Here is a 20,778-nt window from a genome sequence, read left to right as displayed (position 1 = left end):
TCCCATTCATTACTCTGCCTTATCATGGCAGGCCATCTGAAGTGTGCTGCTGCTAGTCCATTATGCACGTATGAAGGCCATCAATGCCCCAGTATTGGCCAATTCATCAAACATGTATCTGTTGCCCTGTGTGTCAATTTGCCTGTCGCTCTCCAGTCTGCGGCCTTATTACTGGAATAAAAACATTACTTCTCCAGTCTGCGGCCTTATTACTGGAATAACAACATTACTTCTCCAGTCAAAGGCCTTATTACTGTAATAATAACATTACTTCTCCAGTCAAAGGCCTTATTACTGGAATAACAACATTACTTATCCAGTCAAAGGCCTTATTACTGGAATAACAACATTACTTCTCCAGTCCAAGGCCTTATTACTGTAATAACAACATTACTTCTCCAGTCAAAGGCATTATTACTGGAATAACAACATTTTGTCTCCAGTCCAATGCCTTATTACTGGAATAACAACATTACTTCTCCAGTCCAATGCCTTATTGCAGGAATAATAACATTACTTCTCCAATCCAAGGCCGTATTACTGGAATAATAACATTACTTCTCCAATCCAAGGCCGTATTACTGGAATAATAACATTACTTCTCCAATCCAAGGCCGTATTACTGGAATAATAACATTACTTCTCCAATCCAAGGCCTTATTACTGGAATAACAACATTACTTCTCCAGCCCAAGGCCTTATTACTGGAATAACAACATTACTTCTCCAATCCAAGGCCTTATTACTGGAATAATAACATTACTTCTCCAGTCCAATGCCGTATTACTGGAATAATAACATTACCTCTCCAGGCAAAGGCCTTATTACTGGAATAACAACATTACTTATCCAATCCAAAGCCTTATTACTGGAATAAAAACATTACTTCTCCAGTCCAAGGCCTTATTACTGGAATAACAACATTTCTTCTCCAGTCCAAGGCCTTATTACTGGAATAAAAACATTACTTCTCCAGAATCTCCACCACCAAGAATATATTTGAAGTCACACAAGTCATTTAATGTTAAAACAAGGCCTTAGGCTTTTGCCTCTTGCCTTTTCAAGGTTCTCCTATTTTTTCCCCTACTCAAACAGACCAGAGGTCTGAAAAGATCTATCTGGTTCCCTGCAGATTGTTTCAGCTGCTAAAGTGAATACAGAGATTCCTCCATAACTGTGGGGATTGTTCTGTGTCTGTTGTTGTTACTGGTCTTTGTTAGGATATATTTGGATGCTATCAGGCTTGTGGAATGGCTATACGGTATATGGTAGTTGCTAGTACAAGATGGGGGCCCTTCAGCTGTTAGGATATAGCTGCTGTCTCAGTTGACCTCTAGTCCTAAACACTACTAAAAGGTCAACTGGGATTTGTTCTGACATAATGCTGCCTCACAGATGTAGAAGATAGATCTGAGGCTAACATCCTCCTCTCATTCGTTACTTAAAGACATCTGACATGAGACAGACCCACGCCATTGGTAGGTGTGACTGACATTTTAAGCCAATAATCACAGAGGGTATTCTTCCCTCTGCCGGGCTGTCAGTGGTGGTTTATCAATCAATGTGTCTGCATTAGTATTAGACTAACGATCTGGCTCTGTCTGTACCTCTGGGTCCTCTCCTGTCTCCTTGTTTAGCCACCTGTCTCCTCTCATGTCTCCTTGCTTGGCCTCCTTTCTCTCCAATTTCCATTAATCTAATTTCCTTTCCTTTTTTCTCCTCTTTACTTTCCTCTCGTGTGTGTGCGTGTGTGCGTGCGTGCGTTGATGTTTTGCACATGTGTGTGTTTTCCATTTTACCCAGCCACAGGAGCTTTGGGACACAGTTCAATTATGCTCATTATATTTTTTGAAAACAAAAGAGAGCTCCTCATGTTTTTAACTAAAGCACTTTTACTGCAGCGCTTTCACTCTGTTAGTTCTGCAAACTCCGTATTAAAACTAGGCTCTTATAAAGGTAATGAAACCAAAGGTCGGTGTTAGGGAAATCTGCAGAGAGCGCCATGGAAAGCTGGAGACAATTAAAGTCAAATCCCCCTACTGTATCCCCCCTACACACACACACACACACACACATACATATACACACACATACAGAGAGAGAGAGAGAGAGAGAGAGAGAGAGAGCAGGATGGGGTTTGGTAGCTGTGCTGTGCCGGGCCCTGCTCTCCCCTAGCTGTGAATTTAGTTGATTAGATCTGCTGGTGCACACAGCAGTGGTGACATGAAAACAACAATTAATAAGCCTTCCCTCTGCGCCATGCGGCTTCTTTTAACCAAGCAGTTAATAATGCAGCCCAGAGGACTACAGGCCCTATCGTGTCATACAAACACACGCAGGTATGCATGCATTAACACACACACACTGTATGTACAGTATGTGAGGGGGATTTCAATAGGAGTACTGTCTCAGGTTCTACAGTCTTTGTCCATCTTCATGCCTTTGCCTTTTTACATTGATCATCTTGTGTTCCTCGTTTCCCTTTTCTTTTCCCTTACGGTCAGTTGGAATGTGTTCTCTCTTTCTCCCCCCTCTTGCTATCCATTTGCAGATTGACTTGATGAAACGGTTATGTTTACATTGAGTAAATCACAGACAGTGTATAATGACAGTGACACTAGCCAGATCAGAGAGTGTATTAGTTGAGACTGGGCCTAGTGCTGGGCAGTGTTCTCAGGCTGACTGTAGGAACCAGAAGGGTGTGTTCATATCGCTTCATTGTTTACCTTTTTATTTTTCACATTGGATGAAAATAATATTACCGTGGTTGAAGCATGTGTCTTGTTTATTTATTTTTGTAATTAAGTATAGAAATGACAGTCATGAGTCAGAAAATAGTCATATTAGATCCAGTCTCAGCCAGGTCCTGGCAGGTTTACATGTCAATGATTGACTCCATTATATAATGCTGACAGTGTAGCCTGAACGCATGATGAACACAAACAAATTGGGAATTTATGTTATTTTAAACTTATACAATTGTTCAGAGAAAGAGATTTTGTTTAACAAGTAATATATATTTTTTCCCCAAAAAGTTAGGGGTGTATTGTTGTCACATTGTGTGTGACTCTACAAACTTGTTGGATGGATTTGTAGTTAGTTTTGGTTGCGTTTCAGATTATGTTATGCACAATAGAAATAAATGGTAAATAATGTATTGTGTCATTTTGGAGTCACTTTTATTATAAATAAGAGTAGAATATGTTTCTAAACACCATGATTCTACCATGATTGCAGATAATCCTGAATGAAATTGAATAATGATGAGTGAGAAAGTTACAGACGCACAAATATCATACCCCCAAGACATGCTAACCTCTCACCATTACAATAACAGGGGAGGTTAACATGTCTTGAAGGGTCCGTGGGTGACTTTTAACCGCCAAAAATGTGTTCTTCATATCTTACTCATTGTTAAGAAGAAGTTTGGTCCAAGTCGCATGTTGGGTGCTATATATATATATATATATTGAATATAATCTGAATCCTATACATTTAAATGTCTAATTTGGGTGCAATCAATTTGCTTAATTTCTTATTTTTTTTCTTAATTTCACATAGTGGAAATGACAGTGGGTCTAGTATAAGGCATTGGTCTGAGCAGTTCACACCCAGAGCTTTTTTTGTGAACGCCGAGGAAGCCATGTAGCCTATTGACTTTCACCGACCTTTTCAAATGTCTGACATCAAAGTTTATTTCTAGTGGTCACACTGATTATACAACACACACATGGCTTTGTACACCTTCAACAAGGCTTGAACTGTGTAAGGCCCCAACATTACCCTGAGTAATGCTCTCAATCATCTTTATGCTTCGTGTGTGATGTGGGTGTGCTTGTGTGTATAAGAGAAATATGTGACTGCATCACAGGGATACAAATAGTCCCCCAAAATGTTTTTACTAAAACGCTTTGGTGTTAAAACCTTTAAACCAACCCCCATCACAGTTTCCCTTTCCATTCCGTCTGTGATTGCCGGAGTACGTATTCTGTATTCTACTGGTTGGGCTGTGAAGATGATGGATGACAAGTTAAATTTGTGTCCGGGGAGTGAAGGTGAAGTGTGACAGAGTGATTTGTCTTGGGAATGGAGGGTTAGGGTCAGGCCAAAGCGGGCGCCTCCAGGCACAAGACATTGACAAATTCATCCTGCCCGCCACATTTCTGAAGCCTTTTGTTTTGAATCCTGGCTACTGACTGGTGACCCCCATCCCTCATCCTGCCAGCGTAGAAGGAAGCTCGTCGCGGCTGAGTCCCGGGTCCAGGCCATGCCAGGGGAACTCAGCACCACTAATTCACACCATTCAACCCTCTGACAGGCCCCTACCCGAACTCTCCCTGCCTCTCCAGACGCGTGAAAAGAGGGAGGCAGAAATATTTATTTCTGCACGTAATGGCCGTCTCCACAGTCTTAAGGCCGTATAATTTTTATTTTTCTCTCTCGCTTTCTCGCTCTCTCTCTCTCTCTCTCTCTCTCTCTCTCTCTCTCTCTCTCTCTCTCTCTCTCGCCTTATCATTGCAGGTCACTGGCGGGCCTCAAAGCGTTCACTGGGCTGGAAGAACTGGTCGTCGACAACAATCTGCTCGGAAACGACCTCCAGTTGCCCAGGTTACCCACCCTCCACACCCTAACACTCAATAAGAACCAAATATCCTTTCAAGCAGAGCGGCATTCACTATCTGCCTCTCATTCTTCAGCATGGGCTAAGGCTACAGGCCACAAGCAATTGTCTTTGCTGTTTGTTGTACTTCTATATCTCTGATTTGACTCTTTATCTCTGTGTTCTCAAAGTCTGTGGAAGTCTCTAATAGTGTGTTTGTAGTGAGTGTAAATGCAGTACTATAAAGGTATCTGGGTCTTTGTGCTGTAGTTTAGACCCCACAGACTAGTTTCTAAGCCACGGGGACCTCTAGTGGAGACAGGAATAAAAGCCAGTAGGGGCTGTGTTGATATGTTGAGGAAGAAACGGGAAATGGAGAAACATCTGAACCTACCAAATGCTTTGATAAAGAGCACTTTTAAATATATATTAGTTGTATAACCAATTATGAACATTGACAAATGAACCAGTAGTGTAATATCCCATGCAGTGTAGTAGTGGGAAATACTGAAAACCTCCTAACAATTGCAGAGACGATAATTCAAAAACTACATGTAGTTTCCTCATTGAATAGTAAACCAGGTTAACCGTAAGCACTCAAACCCAAACACTGCGCCACTACTTATGATCAGACGGAAAATATGTTTCAACTTCCTCCTTTAGTGTTAAGAACCCAGCCTATCTATGTGTCCTTGTCCCCCCTGGTAGCCTCTCCCTAGTAGATCCATCTACAGGGTAATGATGCAAAAACACACCTCCCGTGTCAACATTAAAACTGGGTCTCCTAGAAGTGCGTGTCAGCGGCTCTGAAGCTCTGAGTCAGGTTGTGAAGTGGCCTGCACATGCTAATGGCCCAATTAGACCACATCCTGATGTGGAGCTGTGCCATTTTACACACTCCACCACTGCATTAGTGCGCTTCTATTTTGACACTTTGGGGCTCAATTTTCCAATGAAGTGAATGTATTAGTGATGAATGTGTCTGGGAGGCTGGTTGTGTTTGGGAGGCTGGTTGCTTTTTTTTCATGTTTGGGGGTGGGGGGGGGACTTTTTTCCCGTCAGCTACGGCTCTGGAATCACCGACCGTTTGAACCACAGGGCATCCATCATTTACCCGGCCACCTAGGAGAGAGGGGGGAGAGAAGGAGAAGAAGAAAGGGAGAGAGAGAGAGAGGAAGAAAAAGAGGAGGGTGGAAAATATATGCCAAACTCTGAGCCTTAAATTGAGCCTTTCTGTCTGCTCCCTCACACAACAACACGATGCCAATGACCTATGCCCTCTGAAGGCCATCGTGAATTTCATAGTGGTGTGTGTGGGAGGGAGGTCTGTGTGTGTGCGTGCGTGTGTAAGTGAGGGGGGTCTGGGGTAAATGGTAATGTAATTAACCGTGTTGGCTCCTTGACCTCTGACCGCTGACACCTGACTGACATTGAGGAGCTGCTGGAGCACTTGGCGAAGGCGACACCGTCGCTGCAGTACCTCAGCCTGCTGGGAAACGAGGCCTGTCCCAACCAGCTGGTCAGCCTGGACAAGGATGAGGACGACTACCAGAGATACAGGTACACACTCACACACACAGGTCATTGCCAAAGAGTCGCACGGTGATGATGTCATAACAAGAGTCTGTTCTCTGTCCTGTTCAGGATTCTAAACATACTTATTTTAAATAAAAGTTACATGAATCCTTTTTTTCCAATATTTGTTTTATTTTTTATTAACGTTCAAATTTTTGTAGGTTATTATATTTGTGTATAGTTTTTATATTTAGTGTATTTTTATTTATACTGAATGAGGAACAAACATTCCTTGTTCCAACCAGATTGTGGATGGAACCTCATGGTTGTAAAAGCTTCCTCTCCACATACTGGTTGGGCAAAATGCATTTCATGTGTGACTAGTCACCGCCACAAATGAGTGTTTACTAGCAGAGCAGACCATGCATTAAACATCACAGCCTCTCCTCAAGCCATGCAATGTGACCACCCTTTGTCAGCCTCTTTTACATGAAACACGATAAAAGGAAAAAACACACATTCTCTTTTGTCTGTTTTAGCCCTAAGTGCTTATTTCTGACTCTGTGTTCTGTATTAATCATTTACTAGCACCAACGATTGGCTGTAAGCCTCTCTGTCTCTCTCTTTCTCTCTCACTCTGTCTCTATCTCTCGGTCTCACCCTCACTCTTTTTGTATCTCTCTGTCTCTGTCTCTTTCTCTCTCTGTCTCTCTATGCCTCTCTCTCTCTCTCTCTCTCTCTCTCTCTCTCTCTCTCTCTCTCTCTCTCTCTCTCTCTCTTTCTCTCTTTCTCCCCCTCCCATACTTATCTTACTGCTAAGTGAAGCCGTTCTGCACTGACTGACTGAGTGCTGACACTGTCTATGCTCTTGTTATGTAATATTCATAATGTGTCACACTGTAAAACATCAATTTGAGCCTGGTGCAGATTCCATGTCTGACGGGGTTAGGCTGTATGCAGGTCATGACAACTCTGGCCCAGGGCAGGGAATAGGCCGTGTCCATGAAGCCCCAGTCTCAGCCTCTAAGCCCCAGCCAGGCCCCTGCCCCCGACAGGCTCACAGGCCATCTCAATTACCGAGGGCAGCAGTCAACTGTTGTGGCACTCACTGGACTATTTTTTTTAAAGTCCAATGACATAAAGATGGAACACAGAAATGGAAAAATACACACACTTTGGGTGTTGAAGCTAGGATACAGTAACAACAGAATTATTCTAGCACAGAAGCAACCTGTCTCGTAATGGGATACACAGCACTGCCATGGGGTTGAGGGGTGGAATACTCTCTCTCTCTTGCGCTCCTTCGAGGCTCTCTCTCTCTGTCTCTCTCTCTCTCTCTCTCTCTCTCTCTCTCTCTCTCTTTCTCTCTTCCTGTGTTGTGAAGGAGGAAAAATGACCTTCTAGCGATGTCATACTCCCATCGTGACACAGAGCCTATTGTTACTTGTCATGTTTACACTCAGACTCAAATGACATAATCTCGTTTCGAGATCTCTTGTTCCGCCCTGATCAAAGACTTGCTACAGGTGGACAGTTTTGCCTCAGGTGCCCTTTAACCACCACATGCACTCAGCCCGGTGCTCACTCAACCCTCAACCCATCCACTCAACCCTCAACCATCCACTCAACCCACCCACTCAACCCTCAACCCATCCAGTCAACCCTCAACCCATCCAGTCAACTCTGAACCCATCCAGTCAACCCTCAACCTATCCTCAACTCATTGACTCAACCTATTCACTCAACCAATTCACTCAACCTCAACACATCCATTCAACCCTCAACGATCTACTCAACTCATTCACTCAACCCTCAACCCATCCATTCAACCTCAACCCATCCACTCAGCCCTCAACCATCCACTCAACCCTCAACCCATTCACTCAATCCTCAACACATTCACTCAACCCATCCACTCAACTCTCAACCCATCCACTCAACAATCCACTCCACCCTGAAACATCCACTCAACCTAGACCCATCCAGTCAACCTCAACACATCCACTCAACCTCAACCCATTCACTTAATCCTCAACCCAATCACTCAACCTAAACCCATCCACTCAACCTCAACCATTCACTCAACCTAAACCCATCCACTCAACTTCAACCCATTCACTCAACCTCAACCATCCACTCAACCTAAACCCATCCACTCAACCTCAACCCATTCACTCAACCTCAACCCATCCACAACCTCAACCCATCCACTCAACCCTCAACCATCCACTCGGCCCTCAACCATCCACTAAACCTAAACCCATCCACTCAACCTCAACCCATTCACTCAACACATCCACTCAACCCTCAACCCATCTACTCAAACCATCCACTCAACCCTCAACCCATCCACTCAACCCTCAACCCATCCACTCAAACCATCCACTCAACCCTCAACCCATCCACTCAACCCTCAACCATCCACTCAACCCTCAACCCACCCACTCAACCCTCAACCCATCCAGTCAACCCTCAACCCATCCAGTCAACCCTCAACCTATCCTCAACTCATTGACTCAACCTATTCACTAAACCTAAACCCATCCACTCAACCTCAACCCATTCACTCAACACATCCACTCAACCCTCAACCCATCCACTCAACTCATTCACTCAACCCTCAACCCATCCACTCAACCCTCAACCCATCCACTCAACCCATTCACTCAACCCTCAACCTATCCACTCAACCCTCAACCATCCACTCAACCCTCAACCCATTCACTCAACCCTCAACACATTCACTCAACCCATCCACTCAACCCTCAACCCATCCACTCAACAATCCACTCCACCCTGAACCATCCACTCAACCTAAACCCATCCACTCAACCCTCAACACATCCACTCAACTCTCAACCCATCTACTCAAACCATCCACTCAACCCTCAACCCATCCACTCAACCCATTCACTCAACCCTCAACCTATCCACTCAACCCTCAACCATCCACTCAACCCTCAACCCATTCACTCAACCCTCAACACATTCACTCAACCCTCAACCCATCCACTCAACAATCCACACAACAATCCACACAACCTCAATCATCCACTCAACCTAAACCCATCCACTCAACCTCAACCCATTCACTCAACCTCAACCATCCACTCAACCTCAACCATCCACTCAACCTAAACCCATCCACTCAACCTCAACCCATTCACTCAACCTCAACCCATCCACAACCTCAACCCATCCACTCGGCCCTCAACCATCCACTCAACCTCAACCCATTCACTCAACCCTCAACACATCCACTCAACCATCAACCTATTTACTCAACCCTCAAACCATCCACTCAACCCTCCACCCCTTCACTCAACCATCCACTCAACCCTCAACCCATCCACTCATCCCTCCACCCCTTCACTCAACCATCCACTCGGCCCTCAACCATCCACTCAACCTAAACCCATCCACTCAACCTCAACCCATTCACTCAACACATCCACTCAACCCTCAACCCATCTACTCAAACCATCCACTCAACCCTTAACCCATCCACTCAACCCATCCACTCAACCCTCAAACATCCACTCAACCCATCCACTCAACCCTCAAACCCATCCACTCAATCCTCAACCCAACCCTCAACCCATCCACTCAACCTTCAACCCATTCACTCAACCATCCACTCAACCTTCAACCCATTCACTCAACATCATCCCATCCACTCAACCCTCAACCCATCAACTAAACCCTCAACCCATCCACTCAACCTCAACCCATCCACTCAACCCTCAACCATCCACTCAACCTCAACCCATTCACTCAACACATTCACTCAACCTCAAGCCATCAACTCAACCCATCCACTCAACCATCAACCCATCTACTCAACCCTCAACCCATCCACTCAACCCTCAACCCCTTCACTCAACCATCAACTCAACCCTCAACCCATCCACTCATCCCTAAACCCATCCACTCAAACCTCAACCCATCCACTCAACCCTCAACCCATTCACTCAACCCTCAACACATTCACTCAACCCATCCACTCAACCCTCAACCCATCCACTCAACCCATGCACTCAACCCTCAACCTAAAGCCATTCACTCAACCCATTCATTCAACCTCAACCCATCCACTCAACGATTTACTCAGCCTAAACCCATCCACTCAACCTCAACCCTAAACCCATTCACTCAACCTCAACTCATTCACTTAATCCTCAAACCAACCACTCAACCTAAACCCATCCACTCAACCTCAACCATCCACTCAACCTAAACCCATTCACTCAACCTCAACCCATTCACTCAACTTCAACCCATCCACTCAACCCTCAACCATCAAGTCAACCCATCCACTCGGCCCTCAACCATCCACTCAACCTAAACCCATTCACTCAACCCATCCACTCAACCCTCAACCCATCCACTCAAACCATCCACTCAACCTCAACCCATCAACTCCACCCATCCACTCAACCCTCAACCCATCCACTCATCTCTCAACCCATCCTCTCCACCCTCAACCCATCCACTCATCCCTCAACCCATCCATTCAACCCTCAACCCATCCACTCAACCCTCAACACATTCACTCAACCATCCACTAAACCCTCAACCCATCCACTCAACCTCAACCAGTCCACTCAACCCTCAACCCATCCACTCATCCCTCAACCCATCCACTCAACCCTCAACCCATCCACTCAACCCTCAAACCCATTCATTCAACCTCAACCCATTCGCTCAACCTCAACCCATCAACTCATCCCATCCACTCAACCCTCAACCCATTCACTCAGCCATCCACTCAACCCTCAACCCATTCACTCAATCCTCAACCCATCCACTCAACCCTCAACACATTCACTCAACCTCAACCCATCCACTCAACCATCTACTCAACCCATCCACTCAACCCTCAACCCATCCACTCAACCATCTACTCAACCCATCCACTCAACCCTCAACCCATTCACTCAACCATCCACTCAACCTTCAACCCATTCACTCAACATTAACCCATCCACTCAACCCTCAACCCATCAACTAAACCCTCAACCCATCCACTCAACCTCAACCCATTCACTCAACCCTCAACACATTCACTCAACCTCAATCCATCAACTCAAACCCATCCACTCAACCTTCAACCCATTCACTCAACATCAACCCATCCACTCAACCCTCAACCCATCAACTAAACCCTCAACCCATCCACTCAACCTCAACCCATCCACTCAACCCTCAACCCATCCACTCAACCCTCAACCATCCACTCAACCTCAACCCATTTACTCAACTCTCAACACATTCACTCAACCTCAATCCATCAACTCAACCCTCAACCCATTCACTCAACCATCCACTCAACCCTCAACCCATCCACTCATCCCTGAACCCATCCACTCAACCCTCAACCCATTCACTCAACCCTCAACACATTCACTCAACCCATCCACTCAACCCTCAACCCATCCACTCAACCATCCACTCAATCTTCAAACCCATTCACTCAACATCAACCCATCCACTCAACCTCAATCCATCCACTCAACCATCCACTCAACTTCAACCCATTTACTCAACCCTCAACCCATTCACTCAACCTCAACCCATCCACTCAACCCTCAACACATTCACTCAACCATCCACTCAACCCTCAACCCATCCACTCATCCCTCAACCCATCCACTCAACCCTCAACCCATTCACTCAACCTCAACCCATCCACTCATCCCTCAACCCATCCACTCAACCCTCAACCCATCCACTCATCCCTCAACCCATCCACTCAACCCTTAACCCATCCACTCAACCCTCAACACATTCACTCAACCCATCCACTCAACCCTCAACCCATCCACTCAACCCATCCACTCAACCCCTCAACCCATTCCACTCAACCATCCACTCAATCTTCAACCCATTCACTCAACCTCAACCCATCCACTCAACCCTCAACCCATCAACTAAACCCTCAACCCATCCACTCAACCTCAACCAGTCCACTCAACCCTCAACCCATTCACTCAACACTCAACACATTCACTCAACCTCAACCCATTCACTCAACCTCAACCCATCCACAACCTCAACCCATCCACTCAACCCTCAACCATCCACTCGGCCCTCAACCATCCACTAAACCTAAACCCATCCACTCAACCTCAACCCATTCACTCAACACATCCACTCAACCCTCAACCCATCTACTCAAACCATCCACTCAACCCTCAACCCATCCACTCAACCCTCAACCCATCCACTCAAACCATCCACTCAACCCTCAACCCATCCACTCAACCCTCAACCATCCACTCAACCCTCAACCCACCCACTCAACCCTCAACCCATCCAGTCAACCCTCAACCTATCCTCAACTCATTGACTCAACCTATTCACTAAACCTAAACCCATCCACTCAACCTCAACCCATTCACTCAACACATCCACTCAACCCTCAACCCATCCACTCAACTCATTCACTCAACCCTCAACCCATCCACTCAACCCTCAACCCATCCACTCAACCCATTCACTCAACCCTCAACCTATCCACTCAACCCTCAACCATCCACTCAACCCTCAACCCATTCACTCAACCCTCAACACATTCACTCAACCCATCCACTCAACCCTCAACCCATCCACTCAACAATCCCCTCCACCCTGAACCATCCACTCAACCTAAACCCATCCACTCAACCCTCAACACATCCACTCAACTCTCAACCCATCTACTCAAACCATCCACTCAACCCTCAACCCATCCACTCAACCCATTCACTCAACCCTCAACCTATCCACTCAACCCTCAACCATCCACTCAACCCTCAACCCATTCACTCAACCCTCAACACATTCACTCAACCCTCAACCCATCCACTCAACAATCCACACAACAATCCACACAACCTCAATCATCCACTCAACCTAAACCCATCCACTCAACCTCAACCCATTCACTCAACCTCAACCATCCACTCAACCTCAACCATCCACTCAACCTAAACCCATTCACTCAACCTCAACCCATCCACAACCTCAACCCATCCACTCGGCCCTCAACCATCCACTCAACCTCAACCCATTCACTCAACCCTCAACACATCCACTCAACCATCAACCTATTTACTCAACCCTCAAACCATCCACTCAACCCTCCACCCCTTCACTCAACCATCCACTCAACCCTCAACCCATCCACTCATCCCTCAACCATCCACTCGGCCCTCAACCATCCACTCAACCTAAACCCATCCACTCAACCTCAACCCATTCACTCAACACATCCACTCAACCCTCAACCCATCTACTCAAACCATCCACTCAACCCTTAACCCATCCACTCAACCCATCCACTCAACCCTCAAACATCCACTCAACCCATCCACTCAACCCTCAAACCCATCCACTCAATCCTCAACCCAACCCTCAACCCATCCACTCAACCCTCAACCCATCCACTCATCCCTCAACCCATCCACTCAACCCTCAACCCATCCACTCAACCCTCAACCCATTCATTCAAACCCTCAACCCATTCGCTCAACCTCAACCCATCAACTCATCCCATCCACTCAACCCTCAACCCATTCACTCAGCCATCCACTCAACCCTCAACCCATTCACTCAATCCTCAACCCATCCACTCAACCCTCAACACATTCACTCAACCTCAACCCATCCACTCAACCATCTACTCAACCCATCCACTCAACCCTCAACCCATCCACTCAACCATCTACTCAACCCATCCACTCAACCCTCAACCCATTCACTCAACCATCCACTCAACCTTCAACCCATTCACTCAACATTAACCCATCCACTCAACCCTCAACCCATCAACTAAACCCTCAACCCATCCACTCAACCTCAACCCATTCACTCAACCCTCAACACATTCACTCAACCTCAATCCATCAACTCAACCCATCCACTCAACCTTCAACCCATTCACTCAACATCAACCCATCCACTCAACCCTCAACCCATCAACTAAACCCTCAACCCATCCACTCAACCTCAACCCATCCACTCAACCCTCAACCCATCCACTCAACCCTCAACCATCCACTCAACCTCAACCCATTTACTCAACTCTCAACACATTCACTCAACCTCAATCCATCAACTCAACCCTCAACCCATTCACTCAACCATCCACTCAACCCTCAACCCATCCACTCATCCCTGAACCCATCCACTCAACCCTCAACCCATTCACTCAACCCTCAACACATTCACTCAACCCATCCACTCAACCCTCAACCCATCCACTCAACCATCCACTCAATCTTCAACCCATTCACTCAACATCAACCCATTCACTCAACCTCAACCCATCCACTCAACCCTCAACACATTCACTCAACCATCCACTCAACCCTCAACCCATCCACTCATCCCTCAACCCATCCACTCAACCCTCAACCCATTCACTCAACCTCAACCCATCCACTCATCCCCCAACCCATCCACTCAACCCTCAACCCATCCACTCATCCCTCAACCCATCCACTCAACCCTTAACCCATCCACTCAACCCTCAACACATTCACTCAACCCATCCACTCAACCCTCAACCCATCCACTCAACCCATCCACTCAACCCCTCAACCCATTCCACTCAACCATCCACTCAATCTTCAACCCATTCACTCAACCTCAACCCATCCACTCAACCCTCAACCCATCAACTAAACCCTCAACCCATCCACTCAACCTCAACCAGTCCACTCAACCCTCAACCCATTCACTCAACACTCAACACATTCACTCAACCTCAACCCATTCACTCAACCTCAACCCATCCACAACCTCAACCCATCCACTCAACCCTCAACCATCCACTCGGGCCCTCAACCATCCACTAAACCTAAACCCATCCACTCAACCTCAACCCATTCACTCAACACATCCACTCAACCCTCAACCCATCTACTCAAACCATCCACTCAACCCTCAACCCATCCACTCAACCCTCAACCCATCCACTCAAACCATCCACTCAACCCTCAACCCATCCACTCAACCCTCAACCATCCACTCAACCCTCAACCCACCCACTCAACCCTCAACCCATCCAGTCAACCCTCAACCTATCCTCAACTCATTGACTCAACCTATTCACTAAACCTAAACCCATCCACTCAACCTCAACCCATTCACTCAACACATCCACTCAACCCTCAACCCATCCACTCAACTCATTCACTCAATCTCAACCCATCCACTCAACCCTCAACCCATCCACTCAACCCATTCACTCAACCCTCAACCTATCCACTCAACCCTCAACCATCCACTCAACCCTCAACCCATTCACTCAACCCTCAACACATTCACTCAACCCATCCACTCAACCCTCAACCCATCCACTCAACAATCCCCTCCACCCTGAACCATCCACTCAACCTAAACCCATCCACTCAACCCTCAACACATCCACTCAACTCTCAACCCATCTACTCAAACCATCCACTCAACCCTCAACCCATCCACTCAACCCATTCACTCAACCCTCAACCTATCCACTCAACCCTCAACCATCCACTCAACCCTCAACCCATTCACTCAACCCTCAACACATTCACTCAACCCTCAACCCATCCACTCAACAATCCACACAACAATCCACACAACCTCAATCATCCACTCAACCTAAACCCATCCACTCAACCTCAACCCATTCACTCAACCTCAACCATCCACTCAACCTCAACCATCCACTCAACCTAAACCCATTCACTCAACCTCAACCCATCCACAACCTCAACCCATCCACTCGGCCCTCAACCATCCACTCAACCTCAACCCATTCACTCAACCCTCAACACATCCACTCAACCATCAACCTATTTACTCAACCCTCAAACCATCCACTCAACCCTCCACCCCTTCACTCAACCATCCACTCAACCCTCAACCCATCCACTCATCCCTCAACCATCCACTCGGCCCTCAACCATCCACTCAACCTAAACCCATCCACTCAACCTCAACCCATTCACTCAACACATCCACTCAACCCTCAACCCATCTACTCAAACCATCCACTCAACCCTTAACCCATCCACTCAACCCATCCACTCAACCCTCAAACATCCACTCAACCCATCCACTCAACCCTCAAACCCATCCACTCAATCCTCAACCCAACCCTCAACCCATCCACTCAACCCTCAACCCATTCACTCAACCATCCACTCAACCTTCAACCCATTCACTCAACATCATCCCATCCACTCAACCCTCAACCCATCAACTAAACCCTCAACCCATCCACTCAACCTCAACCCATCCACTCAACCCTCAACCATCCACTCAACCTCAACCCATTCACTCAACACATTCACTCAACCTCAAGCCATCAACTCAACCCATCCACTCAACCATCAACCCATCTACTCAACCCTCAACCCATCCACTCAACCCTCAACCCCTTCACTCAACCATCAACTCAACCCTCAACCCATCCACTCATCCCTAAACCCATCCACTCAAACCTCAACCCATCCACTCAACCCTCAACCCATTCACTCAACCCTCAACACATTCACTCAACCCATCCACTCAACCCTCAACCCATCCACTCAACCCATGCACTCAACCCTCAACCATCCACTCAACCTAAAGCCATTCACTCAACCCATTCATTCAACCTCAACCCATCCACTCAACGATTTACTCAGCCTAAACCCATCCACTCAACCTCAACCCTAAACCCATTCACTCAACCTCAACTCATTCACTTAATCCTCAAACCAACCACTCAACCTAAACCCATCCACTCAACCTCAACCATTCACTCAACCTCAACCCATTCACTCAACTTCAACCCATCCACTCAACCCTCAACCCATCCAGTCAACCCATCCACTCAACCTTCAACCCATTCACTCAACATTAACCCATCCACTCAACCCTCAACCCATCAACTAAACCCTCAACCCATCCACTCAACCTCAACCCATTCACTCAACCCTCAACACATTCACTCAACCTCAATCCATCAACTCAACCCATCCACTCAACCTTCAACCCATTCACTCAACATCAACCCATCCACTCAACCCTCAACCCATCAACTAAACCCTCAACCCATCCACTCAACCTCAACCCATCCACTCAACCCTCAACCCATCCACTCAACCCTCAACCATCCACTCAACCTCAACCCATTTACTCAACTCTCAACACATTCACTCAACCTCAATCCATCAACTCAAACCCTCAACCCATTCACTCAACCATCCACTCAACCCTCAACCCATCCACTCATCCCTGAACCCATCCACTCAACCCTCAACCCATTCACTCAACCCTCAACACATTCACTCAACCCATCCACTCAACCCTCAACCCATCCACTCAACCATCCACTCAATCTTCAACCCATTCACTCAACCTAAAGCCATTCACTCAACCCATTCATTCAACCTCAACCCATCCACTCAACGATTTACTCAGCCTAAACCCATCCACTCAACCTCAACCCTAAACCCATTCACTCAACCTCAACTCATTCACTTAATCCTCAAACCAACCACTCAACCTAAACCCATCCACTCAACCTCAACCATCCACTCAACCTAAACCCATTCACTCAACCTCAACCCATTCACTCAACTTCAACCCATCCACTCAACCCTCAACCCATTCACTCAACCATCCACTCAACCTTCAACCCATTCACTCAACATTAACCCATCCACTCAACCCTCAACCCATCAACTAAACCCTCAACCCATCCACTCAACCTCAACCCATTCACTCAACCCTCAACACATTCACTCAACCTCAATCCATCAACTCAACCCATCCACTCAACCTTCAACCCATTCACTCAACATCAACCCATCCACTCAACCCTCAACCCATCAACTAAACCCTCAACCCATCCACTCAACCTCAACCCATCCACTCAACCCTCAACCCATCCACTCAACCCTCAACCATCCACTCAACCTCAACCCATTTACTCAACTCTCAACACATTCACTCAACCTCAATCCATCAACTCAACCCTCAACCCATTCACTCAACCATCCACTCAACCCTCAACCCATCCACTCATCCCTGAACCCATCCACTCAACCCTCAACCCATTCACTCAACCCTCAACACATTCACTCAACCCATCCACTCAACCCTCAACCCATCCACTCAACCATCCACTCAATCTTAAACCCATTCACTCAACATCAACCCATCCACTCAACCTCAATCCATCCACTCAACCATCCACTCAACTTCAACCCATTTACTCAACCCTCAACCCATTCACTCAACCTCAACCCATCCACTCAACCCTCAACACATTCACTCAACCATCCACTCAACCCTCAACCCATCCACTCATCCCTCAACCCATCCACTCAACCCTCAACCCATTCACTCAACCTCAACCCATCCACTCATCCCTCAACCCATCCACTCAACCCTCAACCCATCCACTCATCCCTCAACCCATCCACTCAACCCTTAACCCATCCACTCAACCCTCAACACATTCACTCAACCCATCCACTCAACCCTCAACCCATCCACTCAACCCATCCACTCAACCCCTCAACCCATTCCACTCAACCATCCACTCAATCTTCAACCCATTCACTCAACCTCAACCCATCCACTCAACCCTCAACCCATCAACTAAACCCTCAACCCATCCACTCAACCTCAACCAGTCCACTCAACCCTCAACCCATTCACTCAACACTCAACACATTCACTCAACCTCAACCCATTCACTCAACCTCAACCCATCCACAACCTCAACCCATCCACTCAACCCTCAACCATCCACTCGGCCCTCAACCATCCACTAAACCTAAACCCATCCACTCAACCTCAACCCATTCACTCAACACATCCACTCAACCCTCAACCCATCTACTCAAACCATCCACTCAACCCTCAACCCATCCACTCAACCCTCAACCCATCCACTCAAACCATCCACTCAACCCTCAACCCATCCACTCAACCCTCAACCATCCACTCAACCCTCAACCCACCCACTCAACCCTCAACCCATCCAGTCAACCCTCAACCTATCCTCAACTCATTGACTCAACCTATTCACTAAACCTAAACCCATCCACTCAACCTCAACCCATTCACTCAACACATCCACTCAACCCTCAACCCATCCACTCAACTCATTCACTCAACCCTCAACCCATCCACTCAACCCTCAACCCATCCACTCAACCCATTCACTCAACCCTCAACCTATCCACTCAACCCTCAACCATCCACTCAACCCTCAACCCATTCACTCAACCCTCAACACATTCACTCAACCCATCCACTCAACCCTCAACCCATCCACTCAACAATCCCCTCCACCCTGAACCATCCACTCAACCTAAACCCATCCACTCAACCCTCAACACATCCACTCAACTCTCAACCCATCTACTCAAACCATCCACTCAACCCTCAACCCATCCACTCAACCCATTCACTCAACCCTCAACCTATCCACTCAACCCTCAACCATCCACTCAACCCTCAACCCATTCACTCAACCCTCAACACATTCACTCAACCCTCAACCCATCCACTCAACAATCCACACAACAATCCACACAACCTCAATCATCCACTCAACCTAAACCCATCCACTCAACCTCAACCCATTCACTCAACCTCAACCATCCACTCAACCTCAACCATCCACTCAACCTAAAACCATTCACTCAACCTCAACCCATCCACAACCTCAACCCATCCACTCGGCCCTCAACCATCCACTCAACCTCAACCCATTCACTCAACCCTCAACACATCCACTCAACCATCAACCTATTTACTCAACCCTCAAACCATCCACTCAACCCTCCACCCCTTCACTCAACCATCCACTCAACCCTCAACCCATCCACTCATCCCTCAACCATCCACTCGGCCCTCAACCATCCACTCAACCTAAACCCATCCACTCAACCTCAACCCATTCACTCAACACATCCACTCAACCCTCAACCCATCTACTCAAACCATCCACTCAACCCTTAACCCATCCACTCAACCCATCCACTCAACCCTCAAACATCCACTCAACCCATCCACTCAACCCTCAAACCCATCCACTCAATCCTCAACCCAACCCTCAACCCATCCACTCAACCCTCAACCCATTCACTCAACCATCCACTCAACCTTCAACCCATTCACTCAACATCATCCCATCCACTCAACCCTCAACCCATCAACTAAACCCTCAACCCATCCACTCAACCTCAACCCATCCACTCAACCCTCAACCATCCACTCAACCTCAACCCATTCACTCAACACATTCACTCAACCTCAAGCCATCAACTCAACCCATCCACTCAACCATCAACCCATCTACTCAACCCTCAACCCATCCACTCAACCCTCAACCCCTTCACTCAACCATCAACTCAACCCTCAACCCATCCACTCATCCCTAAACCCATCCACTCAAACCTCAACCCATCCACTCAACCCTCAACCCATTCACTCAACCCTCAACACATTCACTCAACCCATCCACTCAACCCTCAACCCATCCACTCAACCCATGCACTCAACCCTCAACCATCCACTCAACCTAAAGCCATTCACTCAACCCATTCATTCAACCTCAACCCATCCACTCAACGATTTACTCAGCCTAAACCCATCCACTCAACCTCAACCCTAAACCCATTCACTCAACC

The 20,778-nt window shown here is 47.1% G+C and overlaps 1 protein-coding gene across 1 annotated transcript in view; it reads left to right on the top strand.

Moving 5' to 3' along the window:
- The window catches only part of lrmda (leucine rich melanocyte differentiation associated), a 375,202-nt gene that overhangs the window by 242,559 nt on the left and 111,865 nt on the right, over positions 1-20,778 (top strand). Inside the window, exons 3-4 of the mRNA XM_020495368.2 lie at positions 4,522-4,648; positions 6,021-6,160. Coding sequence (XP_020350957.1) covers positions 4,522-4,648; positions 6,021-6,160 — 267 coding nt within the window. The remainder of the gene's footprint in view (positions 1-4,521; positions 4,649-6,020; positions 6,161-20,778) is intronic.

The sequence above is a fragment of the Oncorhynchus kisutch genome, linkage group LG11 (assembly GCF_002021735.2).
Source record: "Oncorhynchus kisutch isolate 150728-3 linkage group LG11, Okis_V2, whole genome shotgun sequence".
Classification (NCBI taxonomy): domain Eukaryota; kingdom Metazoa; phylum Chordata; class Actinopteri; order Salmoniformes; family Salmonidae; genus Oncorhynchus; species Oncorhynchus kisutch.
The sequence above is the reverse complement of the archived record's forward strand: the minus strand, read 5'-3'. Positions and strand labels throughout refer to the sequence as shown.